The sequence below is a fragment of the Oryzias latipes genome, chromosome 17 (genome assembly GCF_053564925.1).
Source record: "Oryzias latipes strain Hd-rR chromosome 17, Olatipes_Hd-rR_3.1".
NCBI lineage: Eukaryota > Metazoa > Chordata > Actinopteri > Beloniformes > Adrianichthyidae > Oryzias > Oryzias latipes.
This window is the reverse complement of record NC_136253.1, coordinates 34903214-34929067: the sequence shown is the minus strand read 5'-3', so window position 1 is coordinate 34929067 and position 25854 is coordinate 34903214. Positions and strand designations below refer to the sequence as shown.

The 25854-nt window shown below is 42.8% G+C and overlaps 1 protein-coding gene across 1 annotated transcript; it reads left to right on the top strand.

Annotated features, from left to right (window-relative positions):
- Window positions 1-40: 40 nt before the first annotated feature.
- LOC101163769 (macrophage mannose receptor 1) lies at window positions 41-25854 on the top strand. The gene is made up of 31 exons (XM_023965118.2): window positions 41-358; window positions 631-987; window positions 1864-2034; window positions 2154-2309; window positions 2836-2946; window positions 3974-4111; window positions 4186-4362; window positions 4707-4858; window positions 7617-7730; window positions 8182-8297; window positions 8383-8531; window positions 8612-8811; window positions 9432-9547; window positions 9875-9947; window positions 10046-10199; window positions 10359-10397; window positions 12099-12262; window positions 12345-12406; window positions 13091-13191; window positions 13265-13407; window positions 14435-14540; window positions 14636-14763; window positions 16388-16432; window positions 16555-16657; window positions 16879-17111; window positions 17254-17419; window positions 18745-18909; window positions 19655-19771; window positions 19876-20031; window positions 25177-25203; window positions 25315-25854. Exons 1-31 carry the CDS (start codon window positions 280-282, stop codon window positions 25557-25559), a joined length of 4263 nt encoding a protein of 1420 aa, XP_023820886.1. The 5' UTR covers window positions 41-279; the 3' UTR covers window positions 25560-25854.

The following is a 25854-nucleotide window of genomic DNA, read 5'->3' as shown; positions in this document are numbered from 1 at the left end:
TCATCAAACACTATAAAGTTGCCTCATAATATCAGAGATGTTTTCTTCAGCTGATGACTGAAGCTGCTGTGTGGATCATTTCAACCTGACTTCCTGTAGCTGGAAGCAGAACGCTGAGATGTGCCAATCGGTGACACTGCGCTTTCTCAATGAGGGGGGGGGGGGGGGGGGGGCAGAGGCATGGGTCAGCTGGGTATTAAGATTGCCTCCTTTTCATGTCCACGCTCACATGTCCTCTGCTTGCAATGCGTGGATGTTGTCTGGAGAGCCGTCTGAAGAATGCTGACTCTGCGGAAAGCTCTGGCCGCCGTTGTGCTCCTCATCACAGCGACTCTGTTTGCAGCTGCAGCAGAAAATGGTGCAATCTTTATGGTTTTTCATGCTTTTCATGCAGTGTGTTTGGGTTTTCTTTTCATGCAGATTCTTTATTTATTCAACATCTGTTTTGCATTTATGCATTTCACATGCCTCTTCTTTAAATAGCTGAACAGAATCAGAGACTTAAGGCTGCAGAACGTTTGACCCTAATAATTATTAAAATGCAAACTTGAGAAAGTCAAAATTGACGAATAAACCCAAACTGTTTGTCAAATTGAAATTGTAGTTTCTAACTAGAGGTTGTCTCTGCAGATTCCCCGTTTTCCCTCACCAACAAGGCCACAGGACTGTGTTTGGTGAGAAGACTGAGCCGCTGCCTGGACCTGCGCTGGACCACCGGCAACCGCCTGTTGGTCACCTCCACCAAAAAATGTCTGGGGGCTCAGGGTAAAAGCGTGGGGAGTGAAGTGAACCAGTATGACTGCGACGAGAAGAGCCTCCTGCAACGGTGGGAATGCAAGAACGACACGCTGCTCGCCCTCAGAGGCCAGCCGCTCTACATGGAAGTTAAATCGGACGGGACCATTGCTCTGTCGAAAACCGTCGGACCGAACAACCACATCACCATCACGGACACGGCCAGCGGTGCCTGCACCAGGACACACAGAGGTAGGAGGAACAGCCTTTCCCAAACTATTCACAGCCTTCCTTCCTCCTGAAGCTGCTTCAGACGTCAAACTCAGGTTGAGATGTCTGTCAGTTCCAGAAGCCACAGCGACTGTTGTGGTCACATGTCAGAAGCAAAGATAAAGGTTGTGTCTGAATCCCTCACTGGTCCCTAACCCCTGAAAGGCTGGGTAGTTTGGGACTTTTCAGTGTCCTGGATTAATGCATTTCAGACACATGCTCACTATTCATTCATTTTAAAACAGTAAAAATGCACTTATCACTGCACCATGGGCGGCTGTGGGCCAGCGGTAGGACAGTCAACCTCTAATTGGCAGGTTCAATTCCTGCTTGCCTTCCCTTGTGTTGAAGTGTCCTTGGGCAAGACACTGAACCACGTCTTGCCTCTGGTTGAAGGTTGGCACCAGAGGTTGGCAGTGGAGCTGCCATCAGTGTGTGCATAGGTGAATGGGACTGTGACTGTAAAGGTTGAAAGCGCCATACATTAAATAAATATGAACATTTGAGAAGAATATTTATAAATCCACTGAGTTCTGATGATGAAAATCTGGAGGGTTTATAATAATACATTTTTTCAATCTGTAAATTGTTCAACATTGTGGTCCATATTCACCTATCGAATGAGCATCGATGAACACTGGGTTTTTGCAGAGACTTCTGCGAAATTTCCAGAGCCCTGGATTGTGTAAAAATAGCTTCGAACAGACTGAAAATGTGTCCTTGATAGTGCACTAACGGGGGAGATGAGGGTGAAAGCCAAACAAATTCCAACAAGGAACCTCTGCAAACTCCTCATGCGATGCAACATTTCTCCAGTTTTGCTTTTCAGTCTCCATAACAAACCCCTCTGTCCTCCAGAGCTGTACAGCATTGGAGGAAATGCCTTTGGAAAGATCTGCATGTTCCCCTTTCTGTACAAAGACCGCTGGTACGGAGACTGCACCACCCTCGACTCCAAAACAAAGCGCAGCTGGTGCGCGGTGGAAACCAAGTACGAGCACGAACAGTGGGGGTACTGCCCGAGCTCCTGTGAGTGTCACAGAAACACCAGCATCTTCAAGTTAAACATGCTAGCATGCAGGTGGGGGGGTGGGGGGGTGAGCGAGTGGTTCGGGATGGATGTTGGAACTGTCTGTTCATCTGCGCAGCCACAGAGCACTGGAGCAAAGAGGTGGTGACGGGAACCTACTACCAGATCAACACGCAGTCGGCGCTGACCTGGGCGCAGGCCGACGCCAGCTGCAAACAGCAGGCCTCCTCCCTGCTCAGCATCACTGACCCCGTCCAGCAGGCCGTGATCTCAGGTGAGGAACCTTTACCACCGCCCACCAACTCCACGGAAGCAGTGAGGCACTGGACAAACTGGGATTTTTACCTCTTCAAAGAATAGAAAACCAAGTCACCAAGAGCAGAACAGCTTCCCTAAACTCTACTGGTTCAACGGTTCTTGTTATCATGCAAACTGCTGCAAGTGTTCAAAAGAAGGACTTTCAAAAAGATCTCCTTTAAAAGAGTCATTTCCAATCTTTGCACTACGACACGAGAGCCTCGAGTTAGAACACCATTTGTAGAGGATAAAACTTTAAAACAGACGTTCAGTACTGCTGTTTTCAATAGAACTCTACTCAAGGACAGAGTTCAAAGGTTTAAACAAAAATCTAATCCCATTGAAGACTTTAAATAATGTTTAGGATAAATGTCATGAAAGAGTGTAGAGCGAGAGGGTTTCTGTTCCAGGCCTGTTGTTGAGCAATACAGAAAGAGGAACAAAGTGTTCACTATCTGCTTTTCCTTTTCTGTCCTCTGATGCACAAACACACAAACCCGCAGCCCTTCTGGGATCTGGCAGAAACAAACTTTGGATCGGGTTGGTTCTGGACACAGAGCACGGCTGGAAGTGGACCGATGGGAAGCCTTTCCGGTACCTGAAATGGGACAGCGGTGAGTTTCGACTGATCTTTACATCTGAACAACTCAGACCCTGTACACAAAATACACAAACAGACAGTACACACAGATACACATACACAGACACTCATACACAAAAACACACAAACACACAAACACACACACACAAAGGCTAGCACACGGATTTATTCTTTTCAACGGGTGATGACTGTGTTTTTCATGTTTTCATGCACTTTGTGTTGGGATTTTTGTGCCAGTAACTGTGTAATAAACATGAATCATAAATAATATAAAGTCATAGAATTCAATAAGTAATGAAAATCAAATTCTAGGAGCCACAAGCAGTCCTGCATTTAGTGAGTGAAGTGTTGTGATTGGATGGTAAGGTACAATGAGGTCCTTAATATAGGACGGGGCCATTCCATGTAAGGCCTTCTAGGTTAACAGGAGGATCTTTAACTTGATTCTAGAATCAACTGGGATCCAGTGAAGTGAAACCAACACAGGAGTGATGTGATCTCTTCTGCTAGTTCCAGCTAACAATCTAGCTGCTGCGTTCTGAACAAGCTGGAGACTTCTTAAGGAACTCTTAGGACACGCTGCTAACAAGGAGTTACAGTAATCCAGCCTCGACGTAGCAAATGCATGGATGAGTTTTTCAGCATCACTCTTAGAAAGTATATTTCTGATCTTAGCAATATTCCACAGGTGAAAAAAGGCAGTTCTATACGCCTGAGATATGTGAGCCTTAAATGATAAATCCTGGTCAAATAAAACCCCAAGGTTTCTAACTGTGGAATTGGGGGCTATACTTATGCCATCCAGGGAGACGATCTGAGCAGACAGAGTATCTCTGAGGTTTTTAAGACCAAGTATAATGACCTCAGTTTTTTCTGGGTTCAAGAGGAGGTAATTAATTGTCATCCAGGTATTGATGTCTCTGATGCAGGCGTTCAGTTTCTCTATCTGGTCATTCTGGTCAGGCTTCATGGATAAATACAACTGCGTATCGTCGGCATGACACTTTAGCTTTGACTTCAAATGCTGTTGTTCTGTTCAGGAAACCCGCAGCCCAATCCGGGACACAACTGTGGACTCCTGGACTCCAGTGGTCAGTTTTTGTGGGAAAGTTCCTCCTGCACCAAAAAAATGGGCTACATCTGCTACAAAGGCGGCATCCCCCCGGCTCCCCCTCATGGTACTCATTGGTTTCTCCCCCTTTTCCAGATGGATATTCGTCCCTTCTAACAGTCTGGTTTTCTCCAACTTTAGTTGAAGAGGGCTTTTGCTCAGACCCCTGGATCCCCTACAATGGCCACTGTTTCCACCTTCACCGCACACTGCTGACATGGGCAGACGCCCTAAAGGAGTGCCGCAAGGAGGGCGGGGACCTCAGCAGCATCTACAATGTGGAGGACCAAAGCTTCGTCATCTCCCAGCTGGGTTATGGTTTGTGATAAATACATTTTCTCTTTTGTTTGTATTTTTACATGAATGGAAATGATTTATAGTCGACAGAAGCTGTTCTTTCACCTTCGGAAATACACTCTTTTCCTTGTAATTTAAATCCTCCTTTTTAACAAAGGTTTTCTTTAGATAACCTCATTCATGTACAATTTTTACAAACATATAAAACTGGTTAGAAAATCATTTAAAAATATGTTATGAATCTTAAAGACCCACCACTGTTTTCATAATCCGTCCCTGTGAGATAAGAAATACAAATCAAACGAATTGTGACCTGAAGCAGAAAGAACGGAGGGTCTGGATGCTGAAACTGTGACTGTGTGCAGCGTCCAGCGACGAGCTCTGGATCGGACTGAACGACAGAAGCACAGAGGGGCTGTTCGAGTGGAGCGACCACTCCACCGTCACCTTCACCAGCTGGGAATTTGGGAAACCGCTGAAGTCTACAAGCGAAAACTGTGTCCTTCTGAGAGGAGAGGTACGCAGCAGACACTGATCTATATGACACATGTCAGGATTTAGGGACACCCACACTTTAACGTTGAAGGTTTACATCAGACTGCGGCCCGGGGGGCCACATGTTAAACTACTTAATCTGGCCCGCCAAACTAAAATAAATTAAATTGATAATCCATGAAGTTCACGTGTGTTTTCCGAGTCTGATAGTCATTTTTACGATCATTCCAACACCACATGAACACAGCATTTCTCCAAATTTGTGTTTTAGTACCATTGGTACTAAAATGAGAACAAAAGCCACTGTTCTGAAATGTAGCATAAAGACTGGAGCAAATAAATCATTTAATATTTTCTAACAATTGAGTGGATGGCCGCCACATTCTGTTTTTCCAAGTGTTTCCTAATTAAAGCATTTTTTCGTCCAGATTCCATGTTATTTCTTTCTTTTATGAGGTAGATTACCAAAACACTCCACTGATCAGCTCCTAGTCCGGCCCTTCTGTCACATTTTAGAACCCTTTGTGGCCCACAAGTCAAAAAGTTTGCCCACCCCGGTTTACATCAATGTTGGAATTGTCCTTCGTGTCAAACCTGGACCGGCCTTTAGCCTCATACAGCTCTTTAAGCTACATTCACACTGGGAGTTTTGGTGCCAAATGTCACAATGCTGTAAATCTGATAAATCTTGCTCCAGGTGTTTTTTTTTTTCATAGCTCTATTCTGATATGTGAAGGACTTGCTGGTTGGTCAAAGTTCCTTCTGGTTTAACTTTAAATGTGCTTCAGTGGTCGCATGAGCCCGAAAACTGACCTACAATGTGTGTAGCTACACGTGAACATGCGTGTTTTGAACACAGAAGACGATTGCTTACCCTGAAATCTACGCACATGTACATGGACTTCCTTGAAGGTGGCTGCTTGATCGCCCGTTGCAGAGGCCACTTTGAACGTAGCTCAACGCCTCATTCACATGCACACGTATGGGGGGTTGACCTGCACCGGTGCTGCTGGTGTTTGGGTGGTCCGGGTCTGTGGAGCTTCATAAGGAGGAGCGGCTGCATCTGAAGGGGAGCACAGGTGTGTCGTACGGCCACCTCATGAAATTGGAACGTTCCATTGTCGTACTTGGGGTAACTATACTGTGAAGCATTTGTAAGGCTAATGGAAGTCGGACACACTTCTGACATACGGGTGTCGTGTGGTGTTGCTTTGCCACACTCTAGTTCAGGGGTCGGGAACCTATATCGCGAGCCATATATGGCTCTTTTGATGGTCACATGTGGCTCGCAGACAAATCTTTAATTATAGTTTTTTTTTTCATTAGACCAGTCCTTCTCGGGCGCGATGCGATGCCAGAGGCGCGCAGTGGTAACAGTGCTTAGAGAGAGAAATCTGCGCCAGCGCTAGCAGTTTACTATTATCTATTATTTCACAGAGTTTGTACCAGCTGGAAACCTGTGAATTGACGTGCCTAAAACTGCGCGCTCCCGTCTCTGAGAAAGAGCGCGCAGATGCGGGGACGGGATGTGTGAGGAAGAAAGCAGAGGGTGGGGGGTTGTGGGGACAGGCAGCAGGTGAATCGCGCAGGGATTATAAAAACGTAAAACCCACTGCCCGTCACTCACTGCAGCGTGAGTATATGTTTGGCTCCAGGTCTGCATGTGAGCAGTCTTTGTCACATCTACAGAACATTCAGACCTACGATCACGTTTAAAGTCTCAACGCCTGAACGAAGCAGAAACTCACCACGTATCAACCAGACTAGACCATCAGCAAAACTACCACGAGAAATACTCATCATTTATTAGCAACAGAATAACAATGTTATTAAAAAGAATCCACAGACTTATTGTACTTTAAAAATGTTGAAATTAAATCAAATGCACACATTCATTTGTATATTTAGTTTTAAACAAATTGTCGCGGACTGAGTTGGATGGCTGTTGGGCCGCGTTAAAAGTTCTGGAGTTCATTGAACGCGTCAAGCAGAGATCTGATTGGCTCTCAGTTCTGTCGCTCAGCCTGTTGTTAGGTAGTTTGGACCAATGGGGTTCAGCTATGGGCCGAATAAGGGAAAGGGGAGGGCTGGAGCGGGAGCAGGTGAAGATAAAGTTGGGAGAAGCGCTCTCGTCTCGGCGGGAGAGATTCAGAAGTTGCTGAATTAATTGTACGGCGTTTGTTGCGGTCTGCAGTAACCAGAATAAAGAATCTTAAAAGAGGTTAAGTCTCAGTGCCTCAGTGTGGGAAAGAGACACTACATTATTGTATGGCTCTTTCGAAATTACATTTCAAAATATGTGGCATTTATGGCTCTCTTGGCCAAAAAGGTTCCCGACCCCTGACCTAGTTGTTGCCGTGGTGAGAGTACTGATTCCTTACTGACTGCACTGATTTTCTAATTTCCTCATTTGTAACAGTTAGGCTGCAGCAAGGGGCGTGCTCAGGGTTTGGAGGGGGGGGCGTTGAAAAATGTGTACGACCCACCTACTTCCCTCTTACGTGTTAAGTGTTTACTGTGACCTGTCACTCGCAGCAAGACTGTAGAAACATGTGCATTAACTTTTTCTCTCTATGGGTTCACTGAGCTTCTATGACCTTGATATTTTGTAGAGGTCACGCAGGTGACCTGTACAGGTTTGACCATTTTACACTCACAGACGGCCCGTATCCACACGTAGGTACAGTTGGGACCAAAGCTCAGGTTTTTCTCTTCGGGTGTTTTTTTTTTAATTCTAAAAACAAAAAAATATGTGAAGATTTATTGTCTTTTTCTTGCAGAACGGCAACTGGGCAGACCGCTACTGTGAGGAGAAGCATGGATTTATTTGCATGAAGCAAAGTTCTTCTGAAAGAACCGGAGACGAAGTCGACTTAAACATCGGCTGCAAAGCAGTGAGCAAGTTTACTAAAAACTGCATCTCAGTGTCTCACATCTGACTCCTGTCATCAATTCAGCTTAAGAAATCAATATGAATAAAATGTAAAACATCAACTTACATTTATGAAGAGCCAATCCACAGCAGGGGATTTCTATAAGTACAGAGACTTAAAACAATTACAAAATTAGGAAAAATAAATTTAAATGAAGTAGAAAGATATTTAGTTTCTTTTGGTTCAGCAGGCAAAAAAAGCTTAATGGATCTATTGTGGCTATTGTATTGTATTGTATGGCTATTGTAGTTCTGTAAATTCTCGAAAAAGGGGTAATCATACTGAACACAGTATGAGGTTTTTAACTTGTAACCATTGACAAACAATAAAAACAAAGAATCTTGAGAAAAACTCTCTCACAATTGTTCCTTTAAACTCCTTGGTTCATGCCATAACTTAATTTTTGTTTCAGGGATGGAAAAAGCACGGCTCCTACTGCTACTTCATAGGAACTGAAACAAAGACTTTTGATGAGGCTAAGGACGACTGCAAGACCTCCAACTCCTACCTGGTGGATGTTTCAAACGGGTGAGGATGTCAGCGCTGTTCTTTAACCGAATGTCAAGCACGTTTGTGCTGCGCGGCGTCCCTGAAGACGTCCCTGTGTCTGCAGGGTGGACAACGCCTTCCTGGTGAGCTTGGTGGGACAGAGACCGGAGAAAAACTTCTGGTTGGGGCTTTCCAACCAGAAGAACATTGATGTTTTTGTGTGGACCAACACGGATCAAGTAAAGTTCACTCACTGGAATGCAGGGATGCCCGGTGCGGGAAACACAAACTCTATCATTGTACATTTTTATCAATGACACAACACCTGAACATAGTTTCCCTAAAATCTTAAGGTCACGCACAAGGCTGTGTTGCTATGGCAACTGGGATTTCCGCCGGGCTCTGGGATCTTCTTCCATGCACCAATAAGGAGAAATACATTTGTAAGCACCAGGCAGAGGGAGCGGTTTTGACGGTTCCACCACCGACTCAGACCCCCCCGCAGTGTGCAGAGGACTGGACTCGGGTGGGATCGAGAAACATCTGCTACAAGGTATGAGACGGGTCACAGACAGGAAACAGGATCTGCCATGCAGTACATGGAAATAGGTTACAAAATTAGATTGGACTGTTTTTCTTTTAAAAATAAAATATTAAAAGCTCTGTGGGCCACTGCAAGAATCTCTGACTTTCAAGCAAGGGATTGTGGGGGAAATCCTTAAAAGGTTCCTAAACGCATCTCTGACATCAGATTTCTGAGAACATTCACAGACAGGAAGTGACTTCTGGTTTGACAGCATCAGCTTCTCAGTGATTAAACTTGATTTATTGATTGATTGGTTTAATTGACAGCAATTTTAACCAATAAATAAAAATACATAAGTTTATTAAATCTATGAAAGGTGTGAAATCATAGATGGATTGGTAAATACAGAAAATAACAGAAGACAATGCGATTTTCTTGACATTATAACTTCTCATTATGGACATATTTGTATAAACAGTACACACACACACACACACACACACACACACACACACACACACAGAAACAACACATTGAGTCGATTAAATACGGATACTTTGATTCCCATGAGATAGTACTTTCTTTCCTCCAGTTGTGTATCAAAGTCGCATTTTTTTGCGTTTTTCTGAGGAACTTGGTGTTTTTAGTTTTTCACAGGACCTCGCTCAGAAGAGAAGACCTGGTTTGAGGCCAGAGATTACTGCAGGGCCATAGGGGGAGATCTGCTGAGCATCCACAGCCAGGCAGACCTGATCTCCAGAAGGTAAACTGTCACAGAAACAACCACAAAAAGTTAATGAGAGAAACAACACAAAAAATGGGTCTCTTTGTTGAAATCTAACATTTGAGACAACTTTCTGGTGGAGACAAACAACAGCTTTATCAGGAAAACATTTCGTTTTCAACTGAGGAAGCATTCAGAGTATTTCCTGACAATGTAACACTGTCTTACTTATCTCTGCACATGCAAACATTACATTGGTGAAAACATCTGATTCAAAAAGCTGTTTATGTGTTGTGAGGAGAAAACAAAGCAGGAGATTTGGTTAGAACCAAAAACATTTGGAATGACATCTTTTGCTTCCGACAGAGGTGGAAAAGCTTGGATTGGGCTTCACATTGCTGACCCAAACACTGGTTATGTATGGAGTGACGGAAGCCCAGTAAGTAAACTAGTTTGCCCCCAGTGCCCCTCAATACAGTTATATCCAATATGTACAGGATTGGATCAGATGCCTTCATTTTTCTTTTCATTTTTCAGGTAAACTTTCTGCACTGGCAGGAAGGAGAACCAAATAACCACAACAACGCAGAATCCTGTGCTGAAGTGCAATTGTACAGCTGGGACGAGAACGGCTCCTGGAACGATGCGAACTGTGAAAGTTACAACGACTGGCTGTGTCAGATCCGTGCAGGTAAAGTAAAAAACAAACAAAAAAAAGGTTTTATCTCTATGGCCCTCAATATTTATCCTCAATATGGAATCAGCTTTTAACTTCACCAAATAAAATAGTCATCTTTCTGCCAAAACGTCTTCTTACCGGTTGGGAATGATGTGTTTGTGTTGTGTCCAGGGGTGACTCCAAAAGCGCCTCCAAATAATACTGTAACAGGTAAGTCTCTTCTGTCTACCTGCAAACAACCAATAACACCCAGTAACTAGAACATGTAGTAGTTTAACAAAAAATATAACCGTATGCAATGATCTAACCGTTAGACCATACGGTTATAATTTGGGTTAAACCATTACACGCCATTATATTTTGGGTTAGAGTCTAACCCAAAATATAATGGTCTGAGAAAGTTTGGGCACCCCTGATAATTTTCAAGATGTTTCTTCATAAATCATTGGTTGTTCAGATCATCAATTTCAGTTAAATATATCATACTGCATAGCAAGTGATATTTTATATTTTATGATATTTTAGAAGTGAAATGAAGTTTATTGGATTTAAAGAAACTGTGCAATAATTACTTAAACAAAAATAGGCAGGTGGGTAAATTTGGGCACCCCAACAGAAACATGCCATCAGTATTTAGTAGATCCTCCTTTTGCAGAAGTGTCAGCCTCCAATGGCTTCCTATAGCTTCCAATAAGGGCCTGGATTCTGGTTGAAGGTATTTTGGACCATTCCTCTTTGCAAAACATCTCCAGTTCAGTCAGATTTGATGGCTTCCGAGCACGGACAGCCCGCTTTAAACCACACCACAGATTTTCAATAATATTCAGGTCTGGGGACTGAAATGGCCGTTCCAGAACACTGGACTTATTCCTCTGCATGAAGGCCTTTGTAGAATTAGAGCAGTGTTTAGGGTCATTGTCTTGTTGAAGTATCCAGCCCCAGCGCAACTTCTACTTTGTCACTGATTCTTGAACATTGTTTGTAAGAATCTGCTGATACTGACTGGAATCCATGCGACCTTCAACTTTAACAAGATTTCCAGTACCTGCACTGGCCACACAGCCCCAAAGCATGATGGGACCGCCACCAAATGTGACTGTGGGCAGAAAGTGTTTGTCTTGGAATGCTGTGTTCTTTGTTTGCCAAGCATTCCGTCCCTTGTTCTGTCCACATAACTCCATTTTAGTTTCATCAGTCCACAGCACCTTGTTCCAAAATCAAGCTGGCTTATCCAAATGTGCTTTAGCAAACCTCACATGACTCTGTTTGTGGCATGTGCACAGAAAAGGCTTCTACCGCATTACTCTTCCATACAGCATCTCCTTGTGCAAAGTGCGCTGAATGGTTGAACGATGCACAGTGACACCATCTGCAGCCAGATCACGTTGTAGGTCTTTGGAGCTGATCTGTGGGTTGAGTTGGATTGTTCTCACCATCCTTCATCTCTGCCTATCAGAGATTATTCTGGGCCGTTCACTCTGGGCCTTTGCTTGAACTGTGCCTGTGGTCTTCCATGTTCTCACTATATTCCTCACAGTGGATATTGACAGCTGAATTGACAGTTTCTTTAAATCCAATAAACTTCATTTCACTTCTCAAATATCACTGTGTTCATCTGCTTTACGATATATTTAACTCAAATTGAAGATGGGAACAACCAATGATTTATGAAGAAAATCTTGAAAATGATCAGGGGTGCCCAAACTTTCTCATATCACTGTATAATGGCGTGCAATGGTTTAATATGAATATACATATACATACATATTCACATATAAATATGAAATACACTAAAAGCCCCGAAAACATTATTCCTTTGACTTCAAATAAATAATCAAATAAGAATTTTAAAACTAAATAGTTTTCCAAACTCCACTTTTCTTTTTAAAACTCTCCTATAAATCTTTCCAGACTACAACAAGACTGCTGACGGCTGGATTCAGTGGAAAGGAAAAGAGTATTTTATTAACACAATGCCGCGGTCCATGGAGGACGCTCGTCATTTCTGCCAGCGGCATCACGCTGACCTGGCATCCATTGGCAGTTTGGCAGAAAACATCTTTTTATGGAAACTGGTACAAAAGAATACACACATATCTGTGTTTCTATAGGTTTGTGTGCTTGTAATGTATTTGTGTACAATGTTTGTGTCCACAGATATCCAGGAGCTATGGCGCTTTTTACATCGGTTTGTCAGTAGATCTAGACGGATCCTATTGGTAGGTGTTAAAAACAGGAAATAATAATAAATACTTGGTTTTAGACATTGACTGGATATAAGAACTGGAGCAAGTGAGTTTAACATCACCCAGGTTAAGAGTGATATGCGATAAGGACACTGACATAATGGAGCCAGTTGTTGTAAGCGAGCACTGATCTGTAGAGTCGATCTGAGTCGACGTTTCTACGGCAACCACTCTCACCAATCAGGAGTGAGCTTGTCAGAAGGCCCCGCCCCCACCACTTGAAAGCAGGCTACATGCAATCTGTCAAACGTTTTGAATCTGAGGACCAGCAGGCTCCTCCTACTGTTATTGAGGCATCTGATTGGTCCGTTTATAACTTGATTAACTTGAACTACAGAAGAAAGAGGATCATCAAGAAGATGTTAAATAAATCTATCAGATCCAGAACGTTTAATCTTACCAATAGTACGACTGAGTAACAGCAGTTTATTTCTCTATAGACGACTGTGGGATTTTGGCTTCTTGGAGCCAGCAGGTACTTCCTGTTCGGAACACCAGGGGGAGGGGTCACTCGGTCCAGTTCTCAGATAAAGTCAATGGTTTCAGAACTCAGAGACTAAATACTTAGAATGGAGCAATTGAATCACCTTTGAACAGTGGTTGTAGGTTGAACCGTTTTAAATCCCTAGTAAGTTGTAGTGAATTGTGCGTTTTAAGGTGGACGGATGGATCTCCAATCTTGTTCCAGCAATGGGACCAAGATCAGCCAAGTACCACGGCCTATGATCAGAACTGCGTTTCCATGAAGTATCAGATGGGTGAGAACCAAACCAAGTGTTCCCGCGGCAACAGCTGAGGCCGAACAGAGACGACTGACTTCTGCTGTGACAGGTTTCTGGAGCACCTACAACTGTGGCAGAGAACTTCAGTCCATCTGCAAACGGACGTTCTCCCCTCCCGTGAACACCACTGCAGCTCCAACTGCACCCCCCAAAGGAGGCTGCACTCCGCCATGGATGAAGTTTGACAAAAAGGTCAGAAATCTTTCTTCTTTTTCCTGCTGTTGGAGCCGAATTCACGGTTTATATTTAATAGTTATTGTTGAAGCCAAGTGCACTGTTTTCATTTAATAGTTAATTTAAATAATCATTGGTTCAACTTCCAATTCAATAACGCTACGTCACAGAGATGCTGTTGGCGAGACTCTTTGTTGATTGATGTCGTTTTTTTGACCGTGTGTTCGTGTAATTTTTTTTTTAGGAATAAAAAGTTGATGAAGAACACGTCTCACTCGCGTTTCAAATAACAGTTGCTGGACAGGCTTCAAACGGTGGTACAAGAGAAAGACGAGCAGAGAGAGTGCCACTACACCTGCCATTGCGCACACTTTGTTGAATCAAAGTTTCGTGTTTCAATATAAAACAGAATAAACCGGTGAAGTCTTTTTGACAGTAATGTAATGGGAGAAAGTTGTATTTAAAATAAATAAAAGGCGTTTTTTTCAAAACAGACATGTCGAACATAGAAACCAAATGCTGTATTCATATTATTTTGCAAGGCTGTGTACAAAGTATTTATTTGTGCCCGATTGTTTTCTTTTTGACACATATCTTTTGCCATAATTACCACTAAGCACAAACTGCAATTATTATTTTTTCTTCATGATCAATTTTTAAATGGTTGGTGCTTTGATGAATTAACGTTGAGCCAGAAAACTGACTTTAAAACTTGCATAGCGACGTGTAAACATTTATAACGCATGAGCCTGGAATGTGTATATATGCATGTTTACACACTCTTGGTGGGAAGCGGTCGCTTGAACGCACATTTCTGAAAGCCGGTGTGAACGTAGCATGAGAAAGCTGCTCACCCCCCCCCCCCCCCCCCCACACACACACACAAATTATCATAAAAGGTAGATACAGTACAGACCAAAAGTTTGGACACACCCTCCCATTCAATTCAATGAGAAGATGTGTCCACACTTTTTGTCTGTACTGTATATCACCTAAAATCGCTCTTGGAACTTGACATTAACTGATGTTCTTCCACTGTTGGTAGTGTTACAACATCATCAGTGACCGTAAAGCCACCTGGGAGGAAGCGCGGAAGCAGTGCATCCGGATGCGCAGCACCTTAGTCGCTGTTCCCTCCAGACAAGTCCAAGGTTTGTGTCTCCATTCTTTGGAAGAAGAAAAAGCAGTTTTATCAAAAACAGCCGAGTGATTGCTTTGAACGCCTCCACCGTTTTATCTGTTGCAGCATTTCTGACCATAAAAGCTGCATCAAACTTGGCATCAAACTTCTGGATCGGTTTGAGCTGTTTAAACCAGGACGGATTTTACTGGGCCGATGGAAGCAGTCGCTCTTACACTAACTGGGGTTATAATGTAAGTATAAAGAATGCATTGGGATGTGTATGTATAGTATTAATAATCTATTAATATGAATCGAAAAATACTAATGTATACAGTATTCCCATAAAATAATCTGCTGACTAGCAAATAACATTTTTTTCTTCAGTCAAAATTAGTTTCCAATTCACCAAAATAAACACAATTCCCAGAGCTCCGTCCCTTCACATTTGGTATCATTAAAAAGCCCCAAATGTCCTCTGTAGATCCTAAAAGGAGTCCATTCAGTAGTCTGTCCACTACACAAGACTCATTTGTGTTGCTGGTAGTTAGGCGGATATATTAATATGTATTATTACATGAATAATACAAATATTTCTATTTGCATGTCTCACACAAATGAGACAAAACGTTTCTTCAGTGAATGACTGGCCGGCTCAGCCCACCTGTGGGCCGTACCTGAGCCCACCTGGCCTCAGAAAAAGACTCTTTTGGTCGCCACAGGATAATGTCATGGTGAAAGGAGCAGGAAGCTGCCAGATGAACAGTTTATTGTCATAGAGGAAGACTCACCCCAGCCAGAAGTTTGTGAGGGTGGTGTCCCAAAAGGGGGAGGTGTCTCAGGGGTTGAACAGGCTGGAAGAAGAAGAAGGTAACAAGTAGAATAGATAACTTTTAGGGGCAAAAGTAATCTCTTAACCCCTTGTGCTATCTTGTGGGGTCCAGATGACCCCACTGAGGCACTTTAACATTGGGAGTTGGGTCATCTAGACCCACTAGACAGTGCACTGAACCTTTTTCCTTCAGTGACTTGTGATCTTCACTGGTGTCCATGGATTACATGAAAGCTTTCCACCTTTATCCACCTTTGTCATGGTAGGGAGAACACGTCAATGTAAGGATGGGGTCATCTGGACCCCATAAGATAGCACAATGGTGAATGGATCGGGCTCAATGCCACAAGGTGTTATTTGATGGACTGGCAGGTAAGGTCTGGTAAAGAAAAGAAAAGAAAAAAACAGTCTTAAATAGAACCTAGGTGAGTGGAGGTGGGTTACAGGTGTGTCTGGAGTCACTGCCAGTAGTCCAGCTCACCTGTGGAGACCAGAGTACTGCAGGGGCAGCCATGACCAGAAGAGGGAGACAGAGGGACCAGCAAAATCATGACACACACAAGCCCCCAACTACCTGCAGGGGGTTGCCGTGGCACCAGACTCCAGAGGGGCAGTAAACATGTGAGCGATGGGATGGTTTAAAAAAATAAAGGTGATGGGTGGAGCCTGAGATAGTGAGCAACTCACCCCCAGACAACCCCCTTATCGCCACAGCCCTGAGGCTGTCACTTGGCTCCAAGGAGCTTCTCTCTGGGCACCTGAGAGCTGCTTATCTTTCTGAACACTGTCAGGATCACCTGGATAAAGTGTGTTTTGGAATGATAAGGAGTGGCATCCATGCAGACAAGATGCCCAAGTCTTCCAAATACTCGTTGACCGAACACAGATAAAGTTGGTGACCAGCGGCACGGATATTGGGAAATGTGGAAACTAAGCAGGCCAGCAGCTGTTGGGCGCCAGAAAGGCTGAGCATCTTAAAGATCAATGTTTCATCTGTACTAGGATTTCAAACTGAAGACCAATCCGAATCCTGTTCTTCTCTTTAGAAAAACCAGCGGCGTCCTGGGATGTTTTATCAGAGATGGGGCGAGGTAAAAACACACCTGACTCAATTCTGTGAATTTCCGTTGAAGAAAACATGTTAAACAAACACAAAGCCCTTTGCAAACAACAGATGAAGCTTTTCTGTTGAAATCCTTTCGTTTGTAACCAGGAAGACTGTGTGATGATGAGCAGCAACGTTTCCAGTGGGATCGGTAAATGGATTATTAAATCCTGCAATGACACCTATGGATTTATCTGTCAAAAAAAACTTGGTAAGTTAAATGTAATGTTTTTAAAGTTTACATCAAAATATCCGTCTCTGTGTTTTTCTGGGCAGTAAAAGCTCAGTGAGATCTGCCAAAACTCTGACGAGCAGCTTCCTTTGGTTTGGACAAGAATGCCTCAGAAATGAACTCACAGTGACACCAACTAAATGGGTAAAGATGAAGTAATAACCCGTTGCTGTTTGCATTTTTGGTCTGGTCCTGCACAGATGAATCAACACAAGACCAAGGCGAATCCATAAACCCAAACATCTACACACGCTTGGGAAACGACAGCATCAAGGCTCTACCTCAGAACCTCACCTGGGAGGACGCCATGAAGGCCTGCAAAGCTGACAACGCCAACCTGGCCAGCATTCGAAGTGAATTGATGAAGGCTCAGGTTGATCTGCTGGCTTTTACCCTTAAAGCTCCACTCTGGATTGGAATCAACAAAAACAAGGTAGAAAGCTGTGAGCAACTGACTAAAAACCCAGTTCAGAAGCACAGAAAGCAAAACTTACTTACATCATTGAACCAGTAATTAAAGTAGATGTTTTGACCTAAAGTGATTCCCAACTGCATGTGAATTAACCTGCTTTCAGACTGGAGGCTCTTTTAAGTATGTTGACGGCTGGCACATGAGTTTTGCCAAGTGGGCTGAGCTGGAGCCGAGCAGAGACCGGCCATGTGTGTACGTGGACCAGGACGGAAACTGGAGGACTGCTTTCTGCAACCAGACCATGAAGAGTCTTTGTATGCAGACGACAGGTATTTACATTTACGCCATGCACAGAGAATAAAAAAACGGACTGAAATGAAACTTTAAAGACTTTTTCAAGTCACCAAAACAAATCAACGTCTGCTCAAGAAAAAGTAAGCTAGTAACCTTTGTCGGGCTAAGTTGGTCCATGAGTTCAAAATGTTCTAGCAGTAAATGGGCTGCAGAGAGAGCAGCCCATTGGGAACTGTTTGTGAAACTGCCAGTTGCAGAGCTGCAAAACTAAGAAAGGAACACCGCTGCCAGCTGATCGCTCCTCACCAGAACAGCAGAGTTAGCTGAGCATCAAATCTTCTGATTCGAGTCCATGAAAATATTACAAGTTTTGACAGTGTTATTGAAGCCTTTTAACTCCTTTATATCATGTCTATGAAGACTCTCATTCATCCAGGTTGATTCCATCATAGTAGTAGGTTTAAAGGTTGTCATCTGGACTTGGTTTTTAAAGTTGAAAACGTTTCACCTCTTATTTCTTCTTATTTAATTCTGAAATAGTAAAATAGTAATGGTAGTTGTAATGTATAAAATAGTTCTGGTAGTAGTAATTGTTAAAAGAGCTGGTTTATCCCTTGTGCTATCCTAGGCACTTTAACGTTGGGAGTTGGGTCATCTAGATCCACTAGACAGTGCGCTTAACCTTTTTTCTTCAATGATTAGTGAACTGCACTGGTGTCCATGGATTACATGAAATCTTTCCACCCTTTATCCACCTTTGTCATGGTAGGAAGAACACGTCAATGTAAGGGGGGGGTCATCTAAGATAGCACAAGGGTTAAATGTGCTCATGGGGGAGACTACATGGTTACAGATCGTAAAGAGTCCTTTGTCCTCAGCTGGAGTTGGGGAGACAGTGGATACCCTCCCCAACCTGGTCATATCTTTCAGCTGTTAAGGTCTGGGGTAACTGATTTGATCTGTTTGGGTTTCAGAACACTGCTGTAGATGCAGTTTCAGGTCTGACTCCTCCCCCATGGGCGCATATAAACCAGCTCTTTTACCAGCTATTTCAGAATTGACAAAGTCTTTTGGATAAGAGTTGAAACGTCTTCAACTTTAAAAACCAAGTCCAGAGCACAACTTTTAAACCTACTTCTGTGACTCCTTTAATCTGATTTATTTGACCCAATAGCTTTTAAAATGTGGTCTTCATATTGATTAGGTACTAGTTCAGATAAGATGGAGACTTTGAGAATCATTTGGTTCAGATTCTATGAAAAATCACACTGTAAAGGTTTCCACCGTAATGCCAGAAAACATACATTTTATATATCATACTTTGCAAATCAACGATAAACATTTCACTTGTCTTTTCCAGATGTTCCTCTGCCAGACACTGATGAATTTTTTGGGAGATGTCCTGAAGACACTAATGTAGAGTACCAGGAGAGCTACACCTGGATGCCGTTTTACGGTTATTGTTATCTGTTTGTCACCGAGGAGATTGAATGGGCAGACGCAGCTAGCAGCTGTGTCAGGCACGGTACGAGACGCTGTTGATGTTGCTGCTTAAGCCTTAGTCACAACTGTCCTTACGGGGGGATACGGGCTGACTGCAGGGCGGAAAATGGGCAAACCAGGTGACCCGCGTGAGATATCCAGGTCATAGACCGTCCAGTGAACCCTTAGAGCGAAGGTTTTCTCGCACATTTTTTCTATGGGCATGGTGCCAGCAATAGGTCGTAGTGATCACTTTTATAACATGTAAGGGTGAAGTAGGAGAGACGCAGGTGTAACCCGCCCAAATCCTGGGCAAGCAGCCCGTTAGAGCTGTTCACGGGATTTGTGAGCGCTCCTTGCTGCAGCCTTACCTTCAGAAATGAGGAAATCAGAGTTTACTTTGTCTGAACATCCTACGAGCGTGCTACGGGCAACAACATATCAAAATCACTCCTTGTGATTGCTGCATTTATGCGCGGTCAGTAAGGAGTCAGTCCTCAAACCTTACCGATGACTAGAGTAAGCGTAAGAATTCCGTATCATCCCTACGAACGCTTCATTATAAACTTCACGCACACACAACAATTGTACGTTCCGTTTTCATGACGTCCCTTGAGGTGGTCATATGAGCTGCTACCCTTCTGATGCAGCTGCTCCTCTTTGGACCCTCCACTGACCCGAATAACCAAAAAACCTGTAGCACTCGTATGGGTACATGTGACTAAGGCTTTAACAAGAGTGAAACTACAGAAAAATGTGTTAAATATTTTGATTTTGTTTTGTTTAAGGTGGAATTTTAGCAAGCATTGAAGATCCTGTAGAGCAACAGTTCATCAAAAGCAACATAGAAATGTTTCAGGATGTTCACACCTCTTTCTGGATTGGCCTGTATAAAACGCACAAGGGTACGCATCGTTGGCTCTGTGAACTAAAGAGTTAATGAAGTCAAATTAAAAATTGATTAAACAAAAGGGTGCCTTGGCTCCGCCTGTTTGTTTTTCTTTTTCAGGGGAGTGGCTTTGGTTGGACTATTCATTCATGACTTTCACCAACTGGGCTCCAGAAGAGCCCGATTCTGAATATGGAGCAATCATGACATCAGATGGATCTTGGACTACAGGTCGAAGATGGCATGACAAATCATACATCTGTAAAACTTATAAAGGTAAAACTCCTCACCACTCTTAAATTTGTGTCACCATCTGGAAAGGAGCTGCAATGATTCTATGGTTATCCATCCAGCAGGAGGCCCAAAGAAATACTCTTTGACTGAGCCCTTGTCCTGACATGGAAAAAATATATATATCTCGTTCCCACAAATTAATATCCGTACGCATGAAATAATGTTCCGTTCCCGCGAAATATTTTATTCGTGCGAATGAAATAATTAATTTGTGCAAAAGAAATAATTATTCACGTCATAAGTCCATAAGTCATTCATAAAAACGGATATGCTCTCCATCCGGCCACAAAAGCCTCTTTCAGCGGTAACTTCCATGTCTCTGTGACCCACATTCCATCAAGAAAGGAAAAAGAAAAACAAGAATGATCCATTTATTATTGTCTCAACGACTATAAGAAAAACATAAAAAGATTTAGGATGCCCAAGCTTGCAGCAGCGATTCACCGGAGTCCAGACATAGCTCCTAGCTCCGCCATGGAGCTCTTTTGCTTGTCATGCCGGCATTCGGGCAGCTGGCTGGCTGGTAGGCGGAAAGCCAGCGGATATTGTAGTTTAGGGTCGTAGAGGAATAATAATATTCAGGACTTGTCTTTTATTAACATACAGTTCTCTTTAGCAGTCACTTTACATCCGAAGGCTAGTAGCCTACAAGCTACGTAGCTTATCATTTGTCCCATTGTCTTTGAATGGATCACAGTTACAGGGCCACGGTGATTGGTCGAGATGCATTATGGGATATGTGTGATGGGATATGTGTGATGCATGATGGGATACGTAGCATGTAGCCTGCGATTGTAAAATGACTGCTAACGAGTATGTTAATAAAAGACGAGTCCATAATATTATTATTCCTATTTGACCCTCTTCTTTCTCTTTCGGCTTTTCCCATCAGGGGTCGCCACAGCGAATCATCGTTTTCCACCTCACTCTATCATGAACATCTTCTACCCTAACATTAGCCAACTTCATGTCCTCTGTTAAGACATCCATGTATCTCCTCTTTGGCCGTCCTCTTGCCCTCCTGCCAGGCAGCTCCATCTCCAACATCCTTCTACCAATATATCCACTATCCCTCCTCTGAACATGTCCAAACCATCTCAGTCTGGCTTCTCTGACTTTGTCGCTAACACAGGCAACATGAGCCGTCCCTCTGATGTACTCGTTCCTTATCCTGTCTAACCTGGTCACTCCTAAGGAGAACCTCAACATCTTCATCTCTGCTACCTCCATCTCAGCCTCTTGTCTCTGTCTCACTGCTACCGTCTCTAACCCATAGAGCAGAGCTGGTCTCACCACTGTCTTGTACACCTTTCCTTTGAGTCTTGCTGGCACTTTTCTGTCACACAACACTCCTGACACTTTCCTCCAACCGCTCCAACCTGCCTGCACTCGCCTCTTCACCTCTTTTCCACAATCCCCATCACACTGAACTGTTAACCCCAAGTACTTAAACTCCTGCACCTTCTTCACCTCAGCCCCCTGTAACCTAACGCTTCTACCTTGATCCCTCTCGTTCAGACACATGTATTCTGTCTTACTACGACTGACCTTCATGCCTCTTCTTTCCAGAGCAAACCTCCACCTCTCTAGCTGTTCCTCCACCTGCTCTCTACTCTCACTGCAAATTACAATGTCATCCGCAAACATCATTGTCCAGGGAGATTCCTGTCTTACCTCGTCTGTCAGCCTGTCCATCAGCATAGCAAACAAAAAAGGACTCAAAGCTGATCCTTGGTGTAGTCCCACCTCCACCTTGAACTCCTCTGTCTGACCTACAGCACATCTCACCACCGTCATACTTCTCTCATACATGTCCTGAACTACTCTGACATACTTCTCTGCCACTCCAGACGACCTCATGCAGTACCACAGCTCCTCCCTCGGCACCCTGTCATACGCCTTCTCTAAATCTACGAACACACAATGCAGCTCCTTCTGACCTTCTCTGTACTTTTCCATCAACATTCTCAAAGCAAAAATGGCATCAGTGGTGCTCTTACGTGGTGCTATATATTATTAATATAATATTATTATTCCTATTTGACCCTAAACTACATTATCCCATTCCGCAGCTGGCTGGCCATCTATTGCCGGCATGACAAGCTAAAGAGTTCTGTGGCAGAGATAGGAGCCATGTACGGAGAATCGCTTTGGTGTGGCAAACAGCAAGCTTGGGCGTCCTAAATCTCATGATATTTTTCCTATATTCATTGAGACAGTAATAAATTGATCATTCTTGTTTTCTTTTTCCTTTCTTGAACCAATGTGGGTCACAAAGACATGGAAGTTACCACTGAGAGAGGCTTTTGCGGCAGGATGAAAAGCATATCCGTGTTTATGAATGACTTATGACATGAATAATTTTTTCGTTCGCTCGAATTAATTATTTCATTCGCACGAATTAAATATTTTGTATTATTTCATGGGAACGGAATATTAATTTGTGGGAATGAGATACATTTTATTTTTTCCATGTCAGAACACGGCCTCCGTTCTTTCCTGTGTTTGTTTCACCAGTTTTCTCATATTTCATCAAATATATGTGTTATATGAGAACTCTATAGAGAGTTGGCTTTGAAGGACCAGTGAAAACAAACTCTACGTGTCGTGTTTCCAAGGCCTCTGCCACTGAAATAACCTTTAATCTGTTCTCTACGGAGCCCGTGTCCTGACATTAAGATATAAAAATATATCTTGTTCCCACAGATTAATATCTTTTTCCCACAGGTTATTATGTCGTTCGCACGAAATACTATTCCGTTCCCACAAGATACTATTCCGTTCCCTCGAAATGATTAACTCGTGCGAACGCAATAATTATGTCGTTCGAACGCAATAATTAATCCGTTCGAACGCAGTAATTATTCACGTCATAAGTCATTCACGCGGATATGCTCTCTGTACGCCGGCAAAAGCCGCTTTCAGCGGTAACTTCCGTGTCTCTGTGACCCATATTCGTTCAAAAAAGGAACATGAAAAACAAAAATGATCACTTTATTACCGTCTTAATGAATATAAGAAAAATATCAAAAGATTTATGATAACTAGGCTGCTTTGTCATACGATAGCTCATGCTAGGCTACTACTAGTTCCGCCGCAGAGCTCTCTGATCATGTATGCCGGCATTTGGGCAACTGGCTGGTCTGTTGTCAGACAGCTGATATTGTAGTTTAGAGTCGAATAGGAATAATAATATTCAGGACTTGTCTTTTATTAACTTTAGCAGTCAGTATCTTTACATTCGAAGGCTATTAGGCTACATGCTAACTGACTAGCCGATTATTTCCTGTTATTAATTTATGTCATAGATTTACAGCAGATACCTTCACATTTCTCTCTGTGTGTGTCTCATTACATTGCATTGAAGACACGGAGGATGTTTAGAGAACAGATTTATTTATTTCAAAAAGCACAAAAGCATCCATCGTATTCACGTTCATTCACATGCTGATCTGGTACGCCCTCAGTCATCTTGCTGCAAAAGCCGCTTCCTGCCGCTACTTCCGTGTCTCTGTGAGCATTCAATAGGGGTAAAGATAAAAGCAAGAATGGTCGATCTGTTATTTTCTCGATGAAAATCTGAAAAATATATTAAGCTGGATGCTTCGCCTAAAGCACTTACCTTTAGCTTGTAGCATAACAACAATAGCAGTACGTCCCGTTTCCCAGCGTGCTTTGCTGCCAATCACTGGCCAATCATTGGTCTTGTTGTTAGACCTTGGTCACAGGGACACGGTGACCAGACAAGCTAAAGGTAAGTGCTTTAGGCGAAGCATCCAGCTTAATATGACATTTTTCAGATTTTCATCGAGAAAATAACAGATCGACCATTCTTGCTTTTATTTTTACCCCTATTGAATGCTCACAGAGACACGGAAGTAGCGGCAGGGAGCGGCTTTTGCAGCAAGATGACTGAGGGCGTACCAGATGATGTGAACGTGAATACGATGGATGCTTCTGTGCTTTTTAAAATAAATAAATCTGTTCTCTAAACATCCTCCGTGTCTTCAATGCAATGTAATGAGACACACACAGAGAGAAATGTGAAGGTATCTGCTGTAAATCTGACGTAAATTCATAACAGGAAATAATCGGCTAGTCAGTTAGCATGTAGCCTAATAGCCTTCGAATGTAAAGCGACTGACTGCTAAAGTTAATAAAAGACAAGTCCTGAATATTATTATTCCTATTCGACCCTAAACTACAATATCAGCTGTCTGACAACAGACCAGCCAGTTGCCCAAATGCCGGCATACATCAGAGAGCTCTGCGGCGGCGCTAGTAGTAGCCTAGCAGGAGCTATCGTATGACAAAGCAGCCTAGTTATCATAAATCTTTTGATATTTTTCTTATATTCATTGAGACGGTAATAAAGTGATCATTTTTGTTTTTCATGTTCCTTTTTTGAACGAATATGGGTCACAGAGACACGGAAGTTACCGCTGAAAGCAGCTTTTGCCGGCGTACAGAGAGCATATCTGCCTGAATGACTTATGACGTGAATAATTATTGCGTTCGAACGGATTAATTATTGCGTTCGAACGACATAATTATTGCGTTCGCACGAGTTAATCATTTCGAGGGAACGGAATAGTACTTTGAGGGAACGCAATAGTATCTTGTGGGAACGGAATAGTATTTCGTGCGAACGACATAATAACCTGTGGGAACAAGATATTAATCTGTGGGAACAAGATATATTTTTATATCTTAATGTCAGGACACGGGCTCCGTAGTTCTCTGTGTTCACACCAGTTAGAAAAAAACAAGCTTCTAATTCAGCCTCGGACCCAAACTGTCTCATTTTATTCCTCTTAGTGCTTTTTGACAATAAATTTCTATAGAAGAAAACTACATGTAAAAATAAATTAAGTGGCATAAAAAAACGGTTAGTTGTTGTTTTTTAGGTCATTTTAGGAAGGATGTGAAAAAGCTTAAGGATGTCCATTACAACATTTTACTATTAGATAAAGGATTCATGTAGAAAGGTAACACTCAAAAACAAATAAAAGACTTATGTACAAAAATAAATAAATCAATATATTCTGTTGTACATGTGACATTGACATTCATGCATCCATCTTCTATGGAATCTAACAAACTGTTTTTTTTTCTTGTTTTTTTTAGTAATGCACCTTGATGAACTAGACCCGGGTGAGTTAAACCTTTAGCTGACTTTGAGAACTTCTTTGATTGAATTTTAGAAACATTTGATCAAATCTGAATAGAAATGATGAGTCAAATGTTTTCTTGTTAAATATGCAGAACGTCATAGAGATCCGACACTGTCAAACAGTCGAGTCCACTCCAGCCTGGTGGTCGTGCTGCTCATCGCCATCATCTCTGCTCTTATAGCTGTTGGATTCTTCCTCTACAAGAGGTCTCCTATTCCTCTCCCCACCTTTGAAAATCCTCTGTACTTCAACAGCGAGCCGTCTCAGCCGGATGTGGTCGACACCAACAGACTGATAGAGAACGCGGAAACCCCTGAGCCCATTGTAACTCTGTGATTCTGAAAGTGGAGCCTGAACTCAGAAGTCACACTGATGTCGTCTTACTTTGGGTTTTACACCACGCAGTGCATATTTGGTTATTTAATTACCAGTCAAGAGTTTCCGTGGAGTTGGGATCAACATGGAACGGAACTATTTAGGCTCTAGGATGTCCCAGTGGGAGGGAGAGAGGACTTTTCTTTGAATGTATATAAAAAGGTGCTGACACCTCACATGCTGTACATTGCTTGTATTTCTGAAATCTGTAAAAACCTCACTGATTGTCACATTAAAGCAAACGTTACAGAAAGCA

Excerpts from the sequence above, each read along its gene's own strand:
- LOC101163769 (XM_023965118.2), top strand. The coding sequence starts at position 280 with ATGCTGACTCTGCGGAAAGCTCTGGCCGCCGTTGTGCTCCTCATCACA. Across the intron at positions 359-630 it reads TGCAGCTGCAGCAGAAAATG|ATTCCCCGTTTTCCCTCACC; the intron begins GTGCAATCTTTA and ends TTGTCTCTGCAG. Across the intron at positions 14,541-14,635 it reads TCCCTCCAGACAAGTCCAAG|CATTTCTGACCATAAAAGCT; the intron begins GTTTGTGTCTCC and ends TATCTGTTGCAG.